The 17,553-nt window shown below is 41.2% G+C and overlaps 1 protein-coding gene across 1 annotated transcript in view; it reads left to right on the top strand.

Annotated features, from left to right (window-relative positions):
• The first annotated feature begins 9,284 nt into the window (after positions 1 to 9,284).
• Positions 9,285 to 17,553, top strand: part of LOC106561808 (anoctamin-5) — a 68,984-nt gene continuing 60,715 nt past the window's right edge. Inside the window, exon 1 of the mRNA XM_045688652.1 lies at positions 9,285 to 9,564. Coding sequence (XP_045544608.1) covers positions 9,486 to 9,564 — 79 coding nt within the window. The 5' untranslated portion in view covers positions 9,285 to 9,485. The remainder of the gene's footprint in view (positions 9,565 to 17,553) is intronic.

Below are 17,553 nucleotides of genomic sequence, written 5' to 3'. Positions count from 1 at the left end.
AAATCAGTGACTCGGTTGATTGAACCCCTGGATCACTGCCAGCCAGGCACTTTAGCTACTCACCTCCAGGCTGTGTAAGGGCTATTTGACCAAGAAGGAGAGTGATGGAGTCCTGCATCAGATGACCTGGCCTCCACAATCACCCGACCTCAACCCATTTGAGATGGTTTGGGATGAGGTGGACCACAGAGAGAAGGAAAAGCAGCTAACAAGTGCTCAGCATATATGGGAACTTCGTCAAGACTGTTGGAAAGGCATTCCAGGTGAAGCTGGTTGAGAGAATGCCAAGAGTGTGCAAAACTGTCATCAAGGCAAAGGGTGGTTACTTTGAAGACTCTAACATCTAAAATATATTTTGAGTTGTTTAACACCTTTTTGGTTACTACATGATTCCATATGTGTTATTTCATAGTTTTGATGTCTTCACTATTATTCTACAATATAGAAAATAGTACAAATAAAGAAAAACCCTGAGTAGGTATGTCCAAACTTTTGACTGGTACTGTATATATATATATATATATATGAATAGAAATGGTGTGTACAGCAGTAGTTATGCAGGATGGTGTGTATAGACAGTATAGACAGTAGTTATATAGGATGGTGTGTATAGACAGTATGGACAGTAGTTATACAGGACGGTGTGTATAGACAGTATATGAATAGAAAAGGTGTGTACAGCAGTAGTTGTATAGGATGAGCCTTGACTAGAATACAGTATATGGATATAAAGTGGGTGAACCAGTAAACATTATGAAAGTGACCAATGACTGTATAGTACACAAGGCAGCAATCTCTAACACGGAACCCAAACCGGCTACGCGTGTGTGCCATCCTGCATAAATATATTTTGTCCCCCTACACCAAACGCGATCACGACACGCAGGTTAAAATATCAAAACAAACTCTGAACCAATTACATTAATTTGGGGACAGGTCGAAAAGCATTAAACATTTATGGCAATTTAGCTATCTAGGTTGCACTTGCTAGCTAATTTGTCCTATTTAGCTAGCTTGCTGTTGCTAGCTAATTTGTCCTGGGATATAACGTTAAACGTTGAGTTGTTATTTTACCAAATCGTTTCTAGTCATCTCTCCTCCTTCCAGGCTTTTTCTTCTCTGGACTTTATATTGCGATTGGCAACTTTCATAAATTAGATGCATTACCTCCACCGACCTCGTTCGTCTTTCAGTCACCCACGTGAGTATAACCAATGAGGAGATAGCATGTGGGTACCTGCTTCTATGAACCAATGAGGAGATGGAAGAGGCAGGACTTGCATCGCGATCTGCGTCAAAAATAGAACTGACTTCTATTTTAGCCCTTGGCAATGCAGATGCTCGTTGGTGCGCACACAATAATTGAATAATATAGATTTCAAAATTTATTTTGCAACGTTCGCGCACGTGACGTGAGCGGTGTAGTCAGCCTGTTAGGTGCAGGGTAGAGTACCTGGTGGTAGCCGGCTAGTAACAGTGACTAAGGTTCAGGGCAGGGTACTGGGTGGAGGCCGGCTAGTCTGATGGCCTGGAGATAGAAGCTGTTTAACAGACATAATAGATAGAAGCTGTTTAACAGACACGGATAAGGAGGAGGGAGGATGGGCGGATGAGGAGGAGGAGGAAGGGGGATGGACGGATTATGAGCAAGACAAAGGAGCTGATCGTGGACAACAGGAAAAGGCGGGCCGAATAGGAGTGGAGCGGGTTGAGAGTTTCAAGTTCCTTGGTGTCCACATCACCAACGAACTATCATGGTACAAACACACCAAGACAGTCGTGAAGAGGGCACGACGAAACCTATTTCCCCTTAGGAGACTGAAAAGATTTGGCATGGGTCCCCAGATCCTCAAAAGGTTCTAGAGCTGCACCATCGAGAGCATCCTGACCAGTTGCATCGCCGCCTGGTATGGCAACTGCTCGGCATCAGACCGTAAAGTGCTACAGAGGGTAGTGAGAACGGCCCAGTACATCACTGTGGCCAAGCTTCCTGCCATCCAGGACCTATATAATAAGCGGTGTATAAAGCCTCCACATTGACTCGGTACCGGTACCCCCTGTATATAGCCTCCACATTGACTCTGTACCGGTACCCCCTGTATATAGCCTCCACATTGACTCTGTACCGTAATACCCTGTATATAGCCTCCACATTGACTCTGTTCCGGTGCCCCCTGTATATAGCCTCCACATTGACTCTGTACCGGTACCCCCTGTATATAGCCTCCACATTGACTCTGTACCGTAATACCCTGTATATAGCCTCCACATTGACTCTGTACCGGTGCCTCCTGTATATAGCCTCGACATTGACTCTGTTCCGGTGCCCCCTGTATATAGCCTCCACATTGACTCTGTACCAGTACCCCCCTGTATATAGCCTCCACATTGACTCTGTACCGTAACACCCTGTATATAGCCTCCACATTGACTCTGTTCCGGTGCCCCCTGTATATAGCCTCCACATTGACTCTGTACCGGTACCCCCTGTATATAGCCTCCACATTGACTCTGTACCAGTACCCCCTGTATATAGCCTCCACATTGACTCTGTACCGGTACCCTCTGTATATAGCCTCCACATTGACTCTGTACTGGTACCCCCTGTATATAGCCTCCACATTGACTCTGTACCGTAATACCCTGTATATAGCCTCCACATTGACTCTGTACCGTAATACCCTGTATATAGCCTCCACATTGACTCTGTACCGTAACACCCTGTATATAGCCTCCACATTGACTCTGTACCGTAACACCCTGTATATAGCCTCCACATTGACTCTGTACCGTAACACCCTGTATATAGCCTCCACATTGACTCTGTACTGTAATACCCTGTATATAGCCGCCACATTGACTCTGTACCGTAATACCCTGTATAGAGCCTCCACATTGACTCTGTACCGGTACCCCCTGTATATAGCCTCCACATTGACTCTGTACCGTAATACCCTGTATATAGCCTCCACATTGACTCTGTACCGTAATACCCTGTATAGAGCCGCGTTATTGTTATTCTTATTCTGTTACTTTTTATTCTTATATTTTACTTTGGTCAATATTTTCTTAACTGTTCTTGAACTGCACTGTTGGTTAAGGGCTTGTAAGTAAGCATTTCATGGTAAAGTCTACACTTGTTGTATTCGCCGCATGTGACAAATAAAGTTTGATTTGATTTTGATTTGATTGGTGTTTACACAGGCAGCACAATTTTGATATTTTGCCCAAATATTGTCTGATTGGTCAAAAGACCAATCAGTACAAAAAAAAAATCAGAATTGGACTAATACAAAACCGTTTCTCTGAAATGATCTGTCTTCACAAGAGCTTCTGTCGAGCCCCATAAGCTTTCAAGCCTACAGCAAAAGCCTGCAACTAAATTTAAAAAAAGCCATTATTCCTGTCAGACGTTCACGTTTAGATAACAGATAAGGATCTCAGTCTTTAGATGAATAGAACAGCAGAGAATAGAGTTTACTACAGTCCTCAGAGCGAGCCACCAGTTATCATAGAATAAGGCATTTGAGGGAGTGTGTGTATACTCTTGTACTGTAGCACATGTTGAGAGAAAGGGCATGGGGCCATGAAAATGTATTCAATTTATACAAATATTATGTAAATCCCTGCATCCTATTCAACTATCCATCTATTATTTGACATATGAAATGGCTACTCAAAGAAAAATCTCTCGTTGGACAGATCTACATAAACTGATCAATTACGTGAGATTTTAGTTCTGGGTTAACCGAGATTACTCAAATAATAAATTGCCCACCAATGTGAACGACCATCACAAAGTAATGCCAAATAATGCAAACGAAAAACTCATAACGATATCTTTTTCAGGTACAGCTAACTATTAGGTAAAGGAGATGCATGGCGCTTTCCCAAAAGCCTGGCTTGTGGCTTAGTTGGTAGAGCATGGTGTTTGCAACGCCAGGGTTGTGGGTTCGATTCCCACGGGGGGCCAGTACAAAAGAAATGCATGAAATGAAATGTATGCATTCACTACTGTAAGTCGCTCTGGATAAGAGCATCTGCTAAATGACTAAAATGTAATGTAAAACCAGCCAATTCACACAGACGAAGAGATGGAATGGGCTCGCACTCCAAAATATGTACCATATAAAGCTTACTTCATATTTTTTTTACTGCTGCATCAGGGATAGTGTAGCTAACAATTAGGGCCGTCCTTAAAACAAGGAAGTCAAACACCGTGTTTAGTTTATCGGCCTATGTTACCTGTTACACAATGACGTCACATTGACATTGACACTAGGCCTGTTTGTTTTATTGCTCTCTCTTGGCCTACTGCCGACCTTTCACATCGGGATGGATTGTGGTTGTGAATAACAGCATAAATATAGGCTAGCCTAGTACTCAAATTTACAACATGTTCAGACATCGGCCCAGTTTACAACATGTTCAGACGTCGGCCCAGTTTACAACATGTTCAGACGTCGGCCCAGTTTACAACATGTTCAGACGTCGGCCCAGTTTACAACATGTACAGACATCGGCCCAGTTTACAACATGTTCAGACGTCGGCCCAGTTTACAACATGTTCAGACGTCGGCCCAGTTTACAACATGTTCAGACGTCGGCCCAGTTTACAACATGTTCAGACGTCGGCCCAGTTTACAACATTTACGCTACGGTTCAGACGTCGGCCCAGTTTCCAGGACTAGGCCTTCTGAGATGCCGTTTGAAGTTTAGACTTCTACCTAATCAGAAGGCATACATGTGTATTTATACCATGAAGTGACATCTCATCTTCTCCATGACCCTCTTTAATCAAAAAACTGGGTCAAAGTGGGACCACCCGATGCCCTGTTATTACAGACGACACCATTAATTTGGACTTCCCAAGTCTAAAGTAGTAGTGGCAACAGCAGCAGCAGCACACACCCCAACCCTACACCCTCCGCATGAGAAACAAATACAGATTATATATATATATATATATATATATATATATATATATATATATATATATAAAATTCTACTTTTCTTTCCCTACCAACACTAACTTTGCTGATAACATCTTTATTGAGGAAAAATGTCCTGACTATGACTGTGATATGAGGTTGTCCCACCTAGCTATCTGAAGATGAATGTACTGACTATGACTGGTCCACCTAGCTATCTGGAGAAGAATGTACTGACTATGACTGGTCCACCTAGCTATCTGGAGATGAATGGACTGACTATGATTGGTCCACCTAGCTATCTGGAGATGAATGTACTGACTATGACTGGTCCACCTAGCTATCTGGAGATGAATGTACTGACTATGACTGGTCCACCTAGCTATCTGGAGATGAATGTACTGACTATGACTGGTCCACCTAGCTATCTGGAGATGAATGTACTTACTATGACTGTGATATGAGGTTGTCCCACCTAGCTATCTTAAGATAAATGTACTGACTACTGGGATATGTAGTTGTCCCACCTAGCTATCTGAAGATAAATGTACTTACTATGACTGTGATATGAGGTTGTCCCACCTAGCTATCTTAAGATAAATGTACTGACTACTGGGATATGTAGTTGTCCCACCTAGCTATCTGAAGATAAATGCACTGACTGTAAATGGCTCTGGATAAGACTAAACGACTAAAATGTCAATATAATGACAACGCTGAGGCAGAGGAGAGGCATGAGGCTGTAAGGAAAAGTGGTCAGAGGAAATAAGCAGATGTATTTTCTGCCTGTTGCCGCGCCCAGCCAGAAAGGATAATTATATGACCGAGGGACCAGGCAGACCACTTGAAGGGTGCTGGGGGCCAACTGGTACTACGTTTGACCAGACGAGACGGGAGCGTCTTGAACAGAGATGTGGCTGGGAGAGAGAGCAGACGGACAGATGTTTCTGGATTGAAGGGGAGAGAGCAGTGTGTGTGTGTGTGTGTGTGTGTTGTTTTTGAGGAGGAGCTCTCTCAGTCATGTGCTGATATTTCAGTTCCCCTGCCCTTTAAAAAGTTGTAACAAACAGAGAATGCATAATGTTGCTGCTTTCCATTCTGGCACTGCTGCCTTGACAATGTCATAATAGTCTGTGGTATTTCCCTTTTGGATGTAAATACCCCACTAGATAAACAGAAGTCTTGTTGGTGTAGTTCTGAGCCGTAATGATGTGCTGTACGCTGAAGGTAATAAACCAGGCTATAGACACTACTGTAACTTCATATGCAAAAAAAAACCTGTAGGCTATTTTAGGCTGTTGAGGCGATCTGTATTATCCGTTGTCAAGTCCATGTAAACTAAGCGACAGAAAGAAGTACCTAGGCCCTATCACAGCCAAGACCTACACATCTAGCTTCCAAACCGGGCTCATTCTCCTCCATTTATTTCCCACCCTCATGGACTAAAACATGCCCTGCTTGAGTATAACCTATCTATTTCTTACTTATCTGTTTACACAGCCACCCTTAAATAAACCATTTGACACTCGAAGACCTTAAAGCCTGTGCTTGCACTGCCACCCTCTCAAATCAAATCAAATCTATTTATATAGCCCTTCGTACATCAGCTGATATCTCAAAGTGCTGTACAGAAACCCAGCCTAAAACACCAAACAGCAAGCAATGCAGGTGTAGAAGCACGGTGGCTAGGAAAAACTCCCTAGGAAAAACTCCCTAGAAAGGCCAAAAACCTAGGAAGAAACCTAGAGAGGAACCAGGCTATGAGGGGTGGCCAGTCCTCTTCTGGCTGTGCCGGGTGGATATTATAACAGAACATGGTCAAGATGTTAAAATGTTCTCAATGGCCGGGGTACCTTCTCCTGCTGACTACATAGTTTCGGTCGGTGATTCTGTAACGGGTGCGTGCTGGTGACAGGGATGTCAGGCGCAGGAGAACGAACTTAGTATAAACGGAGTCGTATAATAAGTGCTCACAAAACTCCAAAAACCAAAATAATAAAAGTGGGTACAAAACCCGTAGCGCACCAGAATATAACTTGCACATCACAAACAAACAATCACCGACAAGGACATGAGGGGAAACAGAGGGTTAAATACACAACATGTAATTGATGAGATTGGAACCAGGTGTGAAGGAAGACAAGACAAAAACAATGGAAAATGAAAAATGGATCAGCGATGGCTAGAAGGTCGGTGACGTCGACCGCCGAACACCACCCGAACAAGGAGAGGGACCGACTTCGTCGGAAGTCATGACACACTTAAATAAACCATTTGACACTAGAAAACGTTAAAGGCTGTGTTTACACCCTAACAACCCAAATCTGATTTTATTTTTATATCCAATCTTTTTTTCTGATTGTCCACACTGAGTTTTACATGTGACCCATATCAAATTGGAACATTCACGCTGATGTAGGGAGAATCTCAATTTGCATACTCCTCACGTTCTTTCTCCTCTATCACCAGGAGTATGCAAATGAGATTATTCCGTAGCCTCTGAAGGAGCACACAGATGCAATCCTCACTAGCTAGGTTTACATGAAATTGGCAACCACATTTTTCATGCAAATATTCAAACATTTGCATAAAGGGAATATGTGCATTTTTGTCACCAGTGGTATGTTTCCACCCAATGGACTTATACAAATCAGTACGTGATGACCTGGTGCACACAAAATGTAAATCAATATGTGATGACGTAGTGCACACAAAATGTAAATCAGTATGTGATGACGTAGTGCACACAAAATGTAAATCAGTACGTGATGACGTAGTGCACACAAAATGTAAATCAGTACGTGATGACGTAGTGCACACAAAATGTAAATCAGTACGTGATGACGTAGTGCACACAAAATGTAAATCAGTACGTGATGACGTAGTGCACAAAAAAATGTAAATCAGTACGTGATGACGTAGTGCACATAAAATGTAAATCAGTACGTGATGACGTAGTGCACACAAAATGTAAGTTATGTACCGAATAAAAATCTAAAGGTCAATGTGTTTCCATCACATTTTCAACTCTACCGATAGAGTTTTGTCACAAAAACTGGTGCGTTGAATAGCAAACGTGCTTCCTCTGGTCTGGACACGTGCTTTCTAGCCAACAGCTCCCAGATACAGTGTGTGTATTCTATTCTACATGATGACATTTATTATTGGATGAGAGTGAGAATATTTTTAATTTGTCAAAAGGCAGTCAAACATCGATTATCATGTCAACCAGAATAAGACCCTCGATATTTACTGGAAAGGAGCATCAAGATCATCGTGCTCTTTCACCACCCTGTGAAGTTCATCATGTTACATGGTCTCGTGTGGCTCAGTTGGTAGAGCATGGGGTTTGCAATGCCAGGTTTGTGGGTTCGATTCCCACGAGGGACCAGTACGGAGAAAAAAAATGTATGAAATGTATGCATGCACTACTGTAAGTTGCTCTGGATAAGAGTGTCTGCTAAATTAATAAAATGTAAATCACATCTGTAGCCTCTAATACGCTGCATTCTTTCCCAAGTCATAATGGAAAGACCACACATCGTGTGATTTCAAGTTTACTTCAATATGATGGTTGTAATTTCAATATTTGCGCATAAAGGCATTTCTCACATAATTAATTTCACAGACACAAAAAAATCCCATCATGTCGTACAAACAAATGATCTGTCAACATTTTACCGAAACTACCTGTTTCCATCACAGCTGGGTTTTTTTTGGTTTTTTTTAAATAAAATATGACTTTAGTCACATTAAAAACTGTGGATGGGAACATAGTTACTATTCATTAAAATTGTGTGGTGGTTGCCACAGTAACGCCAGGTCGTGTGACCCCCCCCAAAAAAAAATCTGATTTGAGCTTCCAGACGGAGGTCAGATATGGCAAATGGGGTTGATATCAGGATTCAGATCCACATATTGAGGTGATTTGAATAAATAAAAAAAATCTGATTCCAAGTGGTTTTATGCTGTTTACTCATTAGGGGAAAGATCAGATAAGTATCAGATATGCAAATAATTGACAAAAGATCAGAATTGGGCTGCTTGTGTAAACGCAGCCTATATCACCTCCCTTAGTAGCCTATTGCAGAATACAGTGCATTAGAATAGAATAGTCTAAAATATAATATAATAAATAAATTCCAATTCATTTCAAAGAAGATTAAATCGTAAATGCTGTCATATAAATGTACTTTTTTGCCACTTTAAAAAAAATGACAATTGAGATTATTTTATACTGTAGGCCTAATAATATCATACTCCCATCATTAGGCAATAATGTAACCATCTGCTTTAACAGCAGTTCGCCGACAGGAGTTTTGGATTCAAATCCCTCCCCTTTAATGACGAGTTTTTCCTCGGTGAACGTCGTGGGCTTGGTGATGTATCTTGAGCACAGTTTCAATATTCGTCGTGTGAAGGTAGCGGTACATTTCCCTCTTAAAGTGAGTCCGTAGCCAAGGGCGTGGGCTGAGACGAACAGAGTGCCCTTGTACCCGTTCCTCCTTCCTTGTTTTTACCGGGCCGACCGGCGACCCGCACGGGCTGGGCAAGATGAGTGACATGAGTCGACTAACGGGAAAGATTGGAGACGCAACTTTGATAGAGATGAGCCCGGATTCTCCCTGTGATGGTAAATTGTTCGGCTACTTGTGTCTGACCGTTTATGATGCGTCGCATTTGAACCGCTTTATGTTCGATTGTCTTGCTTGTTTATGCTACAACTTCATCAGGATAATACAATTATGATAGGCTATAAATTGTCTTTAGATATGAGGTCGGGTGGATGATTATTAATAGGAATTGTTGATATGACTTGTTTACACATGTAAACAATTGAGCTGTGCTATTAACGGAAAAATAATAAGCTCACAGACAATATTCAGTTAGTCAAAATCAACAACAATTTTCTAAAACATTATTTGTCACCACAAATCCATATGGTTTGTCCAATGATAATTATAGAAGAATAGTTAAATATCTGTTGAAGATCTGTAGACCCATTCATAATCTCAGCAATTTGATTAAAAAATAAATACAGTACAGGATACTTAAAGTGACCTACCAATATCACATCCTAATGGTGTTTATTCAATCCATCAATAACCTTATTGACCACAGGTCTATGTTTTAGTAAGACAATAGTCATGGATAAATCCGTTTTATTTGTCCAGAGAGTACAGTTTTGCTTTATTTAACTTCTCCTTTGACCCTCATAGTCTCTGCCTCATGGCCTGACTTGGGACTCCACTTTAGATTTAACATATTAGTCAGTATCTCTCTCTGTCTCTCTCTCTCTCTCTCTCTCTCTCTCTCTCTCTGTGTGTCTCTCTCTCTCTCTCTCTCTCTCTCTTCCTCTCTGTCTGTCTCTGTCTCTCTCTCTCTCTCTCTCTCTCTCCTCTCTCTCTCTCTCTCTCTCTTCCTCTCTGTCTGTCTCTGTCTCTGTCTCTCTCTCTCTCTCTCTCTCTCTCTCTCTCTCTCTCTCTCTCTCTCTCTCTCTCTCTCTCTCTCTCTCTCTCTCTCTCTCTCTCTGTCTCTCTCTCTCTCTGTCTCTGTCTCTCTCTCTCTCTCTCTCTCTCTCTCTCTCTCTCTCTCTTCCTCTCTGTCTCTCTCTCTCTCTCTCTCTCTCTCTCTCTCTCTCTCTCTCTCTCTCTCTTGTTAGCCTCCCTCTCTCTCTCTCTCTCTGTTAACCTCCCTCCCTCATACACACAGCCTAGGCCCTTCCACCCCCAGCCTCCCGTCAGGACAGCTGGCCTCGGCTTGTGGAAATGGTCAGTCACTGCTAGGAGGGAATTCAGGGGTGTATCCATTCCGCAGATTCAGTTGAAAAAAAAATGTTTCTTAAACAGAAGCAAATGGAACGAAACAAGGAGGGACCTACCTCAATGTCGCTCTGTCTCTGAACTGGGAGAAATACTCTGCCTACGTTAGACTTAGTGTGACTACAATACAAATAGCAGTACAGCTGAGCAAAGAACTGTTTTATAGTCTACCATCTATGGTTCTATATCAAAAGAGATGGATTACTTTGAATGTTCCCCCAAATCCGCAGCATTCTTTTTAGATGGCCGTCTGTAACCATGTTCCCTAATGCAGCAGTTACTGTAAAAGTTGTAACCCTAGTTTAGTAGTTACTGTAAAAGTTCTAACCCTAATGCAGCAGTTACTGTAGAAGTTCTAACCCTAATGCAGCAGTTACTGTAGAAGGTCTAACCCTAATGCAGCAGTTACTGTAGAAGTTGTAACAGAGAGAGGTCTATGGCACCTAACACTTAACCCTAACCCTAGTGCAGTAGTTACTGTAGAAGTTCTAACCCTAGTGTAGTAGTTACTGTAGAAGTTCTAACCCTAGTGTAGTAGTTACTGTAGAAGTTCTAACCCTAGTGTAGTAGTTACTGTAGAAGTTCTAACCCTAGTGTAGTAGTTACTGTAGAAGTTCTAACCCTAGTGTAGTAGTTACTGTAGAAGTTCTAACCCTAGTGCAGTAGTTACTGTAGAAGTTCTAACCCTAGTGCAGTAGTTACTGTAGAAGTTCTAACCCCAGTGCAGTAGTTACTGTAGAAGTTCTAACCCTAGTGTAGTAGTTACTGTAGAAGTGCTAACCCTAGTGTAGTAGTTACTGTAGAAGTTCTAACCCTAGTGCAGTAGTTACTGTAGAAGTTGTAACAGAGAGACAGGTCTATGGCACCTAACACTTAACCCTAACCGTAGTGCAGTAGTTACTGTAGAAGTTCTAACCCTAGTGTAGTAGTTACTGTAGAAGTTCTAACCCTAGTGTAGTAGTTACTGTAGAAGATCTAACACTAGTGTAGTAGTTACTGTAGAAGTTCTAACCCTAGTGTAGTAGTTACTGTAGAAGATCTAACACTAGTTTAGTAGTTACTGTAGAAGATCTAACCCTAGTGCAGTAGTTACTGTAGAAGTTCTAACCCTAGTTTAGTAGTTACTGTAGAAGGTCTAACCCTAGTGTAGTAGTTACTGTAGAAGTTCTAACCCTAGTGCAGTAGTTACTGTAGAAGATCTAACACTAGTGTAGTAGTTACTGTAGAAGTTCTAACCCTAGTGTAGTAGTTACTGTAGAAGTTCTAACCCTAGTGTAGTAGTTACTGTAGAAGTTCTAACAGAGAGAGGTCTATGGCACCTAACACTTAACCCTAACCGCAGTGCAGTAGTTACTGTAGAAGTTCTAACCGTAGTGCAGTAGTTACTGTAGAAGGTCTAGCCCTAGTGTAGTAGTTACTGTAGAAGTTCTAACCCTAATTTAGTAGTTACTGTAGAAGTTCTAACCCTAGTGTAGTAGTTACTGTAGAAGTTCTAACCCTAGTGTAGTAGTTACTGTAGAAGTTCTAACCCTAGTGCAGTAGTTACTGTAGAAGATCTAACCGTAGTGCAGTAGTTACTGTAGAAGTTCTAACCCTAGTGAAGTAGTTACTGTAGAAGATCTAACCCTAGTGCAGTAGTTACTGTAGAAGTTCTAACCCTAGTTTAGTAGTTACTGTAGAAGTTCTAACAGAGAGAGGTCTATGGCACCTAACACTTAACCCTAACCGCAGTGCAGTAGTTACTGTAGAAGTTCTAACCGTAGTGCAGTAGTTACTGTAGAAGTTCTAACCCTAGTGTAGTAGTTACTGTAGAAGTTCTAACCCTAGTGCAGTAGTTACTGTAGAAGTTCTAACCCTAGTGCAGTAGTTACTGTAGAAGTTCTAACCCTAGTGCAGTAGTTACTGTAGAAGTTCTAACCCTAGTGTAGTAGTTACTGTAGAAGTTCTAACCCTAGTGTAGTAGTTACTGTAGAAGTTCTAACCCTAGTGTAGTAGTTACTGTAGAAGTTGTAACAGAGAGACAGGTCTATGGCACCTAACACTTAACCCTAACCGTATTGCAGTAGTTACTGTAGAAGTTCTAACCCTAGTGTAGAAGTTCTAACCCTAGTGTAGTAGTTACTGTAGAAGTTCTAACCCTAGTGCAGTAGTTACTGTAGAACTTCTAACCCTAGTTTAGTAGTTACTGTAGAAGTTCTAACCCTAGTGAAGTAGTTACTGTAGAAGATCTAACCCTAGTGCAGTAGTTACTGTAGAAGTTCGAACCCTAGTTTAGTAGTTACTGTAGAAGGTCTAACCCTAGTGTAGTAGTTACTGTAGAAGATCTAACACTAGTGTAGTAGTTACTGTAGAAGTTCTAACCCTAGTGTAGTAGTTACTGTAGAAGTTCTAACCCTAGTGTAGTAGTTACTGTAGAAGTTCTAACCCTAGTGTAGTAGTTACTGTAGAAGTTCTAACAGAGAGAGGTCTATGGCACCTAACACTTAACCCTAACCGCAGTGCAGTAGTTACTGTAGAAGTTCTAACCGTAGTGCAGTAGTTACTGTAGAAGTTCTAACCCTAGTGTAGTAGTTACTGTAGAAGTTCTAACCCTAGTGCAGTAGTTACTGTAGAAGTTCTAACCCTAGTGTAGTAGTTACTGTAGAAGTTCTAACCCTAGTGCAGTAGTTACTGTAGAAGTTCTAACCCTAGTGTAGTAGTTACTGTAGAAGTTCTAACCCTAGTGCAGTAGTTACTGTAGAAGTTCTAACCGTAGTGCAGTAGTTACTGTAGAAGTTCTAACCCTAGTGAAGTAGTTACTGTAGAAGATCTAACCCTAGTGTAGTAGTTACTGTAGAAGTTCTAACCCTAGTGCAGTAGTTACTGTAGAAGATCTAACCCTAGTGTAGTAGTTACTGTAGAAGTTCTAAACCTAGTGTAGTAGTTACTGTAGAAGATCTAACCCTAGTATAGTAGTTACTGTAGAAGTTCTAACCCTAGTGCAGTAGTTACTGTAGAAGTTCTAACCCTAGTTTAGTAGTTACTGTAGAAGGTCTAACCCTAGTGTAGTAGTTACTGTAGAAGATCTAACACTAGTGTAGTAGTTACTGTAGAAGATCTAACCCTAGTGTAGTAGTTACTGTAGAAGATCTAACACTAGTGTAGTAGTTACTGTAGAAGTTCTAACCCTAGTGTAGTAGTTACTGTAGAAGATCTAACACTAGTGTAGTAGTTACTGTAGAAGTTCTAACCCTAGTGTAGTAGTTACTGTAGAAGTTCTAACAGAGAGAGGTCTATGGCACCTAACACTTAACCCTAACCGCAGTGCAGTAGTTACTGTAGAAGTTCTAACCGTAGTGCAGTAGTTACTGTAGAAGTTCTAACCCTAGTGTAGTAGTTACTGTAGAAGTTCTAACCCTAGTGCAGTAGTTACTGTAGAAGTTCTAACCCTAGTGCAGTAGTTACTGTAGAAGTTCTAACCCTAGTGCAGTAGTTACTGTAGAAGTTCTAACCCTAGTGTAGTAGTTACTGTAGAAGTTCTAACCCTAGTGTAGTAGTTACTGTAGAAGTTCTAACCCTAGTGCAGTAGTTACTGTAGAAGTTCTAACCCTAATTTAGTAGTTACTGTAGAAGTTCTAACCCTAGTTTAGTAGTTACTGTAGAAGTTCTAAACCTAGTGTAGTAGTTACTGTAGAAGATCTAACCCTAGTGTAGTAGTTACTGTAGAAGATCTAACCCTAGTGCAGTAGTTACTGTAGAAGTTCTAAACCTAGTGTAAATAGGCTCTTAAAGGAGGCCTGTAACACCTACAGATTAAACACTATGGAGTCTTAAAGGAGGCCTGTAACACCTACAGATTAAACACTATGGAGTCTTAAAGGAGGCCTGGGTAAGGCCAAAATGTCATAAATATGACAACTTTGATTGAATTATTTCTCAATTATACTTTAAGATACACATGTCAAAAATATGCCAACAATCCTTCCTCCAAACGACCATTCTATGGATTATATTTTGTGTAAATCGCCCAAATCATGTTATTACCATGTCCTAGTTTCGTATGTGGAATCACTCATCAACCCGTTTGAATTGTTGGATAACTACTGCATGTAATAAAATACTGATATTTACCATCACTAGTCTATAGATAACCCACTACCTACTCCTTTATAGGAGCCTATTTACCATCGTTAGTCTATACTAGATAACCCACTACCCACTCCTTTATAGGAGTCTATTTACCATCGTTAGTCTATAGATAACCCACTACCCACTCCTTTATAGGAGCCTATTTACCATCGTTAGTCTATAGATAACCCACTGCCCACTCCTTTATAGGAGCCTATTTACCATCGTTAGTCTATACTAGATAACCCACTACCCACTCCTTTATAGGAGTCTATTTACCATCGTTAGTCTATACATAACCCACTACCCACTCCTTTATAGGAGTCTATTTACCATCGTTAGTCTATACTAGATAACCCACTACCCACTCCTTTATAGGAGTCTATTTACCATCGTTAGTCTATACTAGATAACCCACTACCCACTCCTTTATAGGAGCCTATTTACCATCGTTAGTCTATAGATAACCCACTGACCACTCCTTTATAGGAGCCTATTTACCATCGTTAGTCTATACTAGATAACCCACTACCCACTCCTTTATAGGAGCCTATTTACCATCGTTAGTCTATAGATAACCCACTACCCACTCCTTTATAGGAGTCTATTTACCATCGTTAGTCTATAGATTACCCACTCCTTTATAGGAGCCTATTTACCATCGTTAGTCTATAGATAACCCACTGCCCACTCCTTTATAGGAGCCTATTTACCATCGTTAGTCTATACTAGATAACCCACTACCCACTCCTTTATAGGAGTCTATTTACCATCGTTAGTCTATACATAACCCACTACCCACTCCTTTATAGGAGCCTATTTACCATCGTTAGTCTATACTAGATAACCCACTACCCACTCCTTTATAGGAGCCTATTTACCATCGTTAGTCTATACTAGCTAACCCACTACCCACTCCTTTATAGGAGCCTATTTACCATCGTTAGTCTATAGATAACCCACTACCCACTCCTTTATAGGAGCCTATTTACCATCATTAGTCTATAGATAACCCACTACCCACCCCTTTATAGGAGCCTATTTACCATCGTTAGTCTATACTAGATAACCCACTACCCACTCCTTTATAGGAGCCTATTTACCATCGTTAGTCTATAGATAACCCACTACCCACTCCTTTATAGGAGTCTATTTACCATCGTTAGTCTATACTAGATAACCCACTACCCACTCCTTTATAGGAGTCTATTTACCATCGTTAGTCTATAGATAACCCACTGACCACTCCTTTATAGGAGCCTATTTACCATCGTTAGTCTATACTAGATAACCCACTACCCACTCCTTTATAGGAGCCTATTTACCATCGTTAGTCTATAGATAACCCACTACCCACTCCTTTATAGGAGTCTATTTACCATCGTTAGTCTATAGATAACCCACTACCCACTCCTTTATAGGAGTCTATTTACCATCGTTAGTCTATACTAGATAACCCACTACCCACTCCTTTATAGGAGCCTATTTACCATCGTTAGTCTATACTAGATAACCCACTACCCACTCCTTTATAGGAGCCTATTTACCATCGTTAGTCTATAGATAACCCACTACCCACTCCTTTATAGGAGTCTATTTACCATCGTTAGTCTATAGATAACCCACTACCCACTCCTTTATAGGAGCCTATTTACCATCGTTAGTCTATACTAGATAACCCACTACCCACTCCTTTATAGGAGCCTATTTACCATCGTTAGTCTATACTAGATAACCCACTGCCCACTCCTTTATAGGAGTCTATAAGAGCCTGTTGAGTAGAGCGTCATGCGTAGCGATAGAAACCTCTATGGAGTCAGGCATATCCTTGTGTTAATCAGAGGGTCTTAAGAGGCCAGTGTCCTTGTGCTTTTCCCCCAGTAATCAGCTATCCACTGTGGGGAACAAAGACTTTTCTGTGGGAGGCTGTCCGGAGGCTGTCTGGGGCTCTGAGCCGCTCTGGGCAAAAAAGGAGATAGCTACTCTATCTCAGTACTCTGGTGTTTTAGTGGCTGGATAGAAAGTCCATCCTGTTAAGTAGAGAGTCAGTCACAGAGAACAAAAAGCTATCTGGTGCAGCAGAGCAGAGTTAGTACTGTAGTAGTGGTTCAGCACTCTCTTCCACTGAGTCTGCCAGCAGCTGCAGAGTAAAAGGCAATCATAGAAGTAGATATGCCAGACTCACTGTGACATGACAACAGGTCAGAGTATACAACACAATTCCCTCTCTTTCCTACAGTGACAAAATAAGTGTTTTGTAGCTCAGCTTGCTCAGTAGAACAACAGTTTCAAAGCAAACTTTTGTTGTGTTACCAAGAGTTGCTGAGTAGATTATCTTCAGGTAGAATACCAACTACTGAAGCACTGCAGTAGTAGCCTGCCAATCCAAACTGTTTCCACCAGTGGTGAACCTTGACCTTAGGACCTAGGCTTTCAGAGGGAACCAAAAACAATCTTCCAATACATTGTATCAAACTCAACAAAAAAAAAAATCATGAAAATAACAGAAAACATAGCATCACTTAATGCGTCCGACATTTTATATAGTCTGTAGTCGGGCCACTGTAGTTGTAGTGAAGGAGGAGCAATGCTTTTTTGATGACATTATGAATGAATCGAACAGGCCTTGTTATGCTTCTGGCTGCCGTACACACCGAGACAGAAACCCGTCATGTGACATGACACACAGCATT

This window comes from Salmo salar, chromosome ssa10 (genome assembly GCF_905237065.1).
Source record: "Salmo salar chromosome ssa10, Ssal_v3.1, whole genome shotgun sequence".
NCBI lineage: Eukaryota > Metazoa > Chordata > Actinopteri > Salmoniformes > Salmonidae > Salmo > Salmo salar.
Note: the sequence above shows the minus strand (reverse complement) of the source record. Positions and strands in the feature narration are given on the sequence as shown.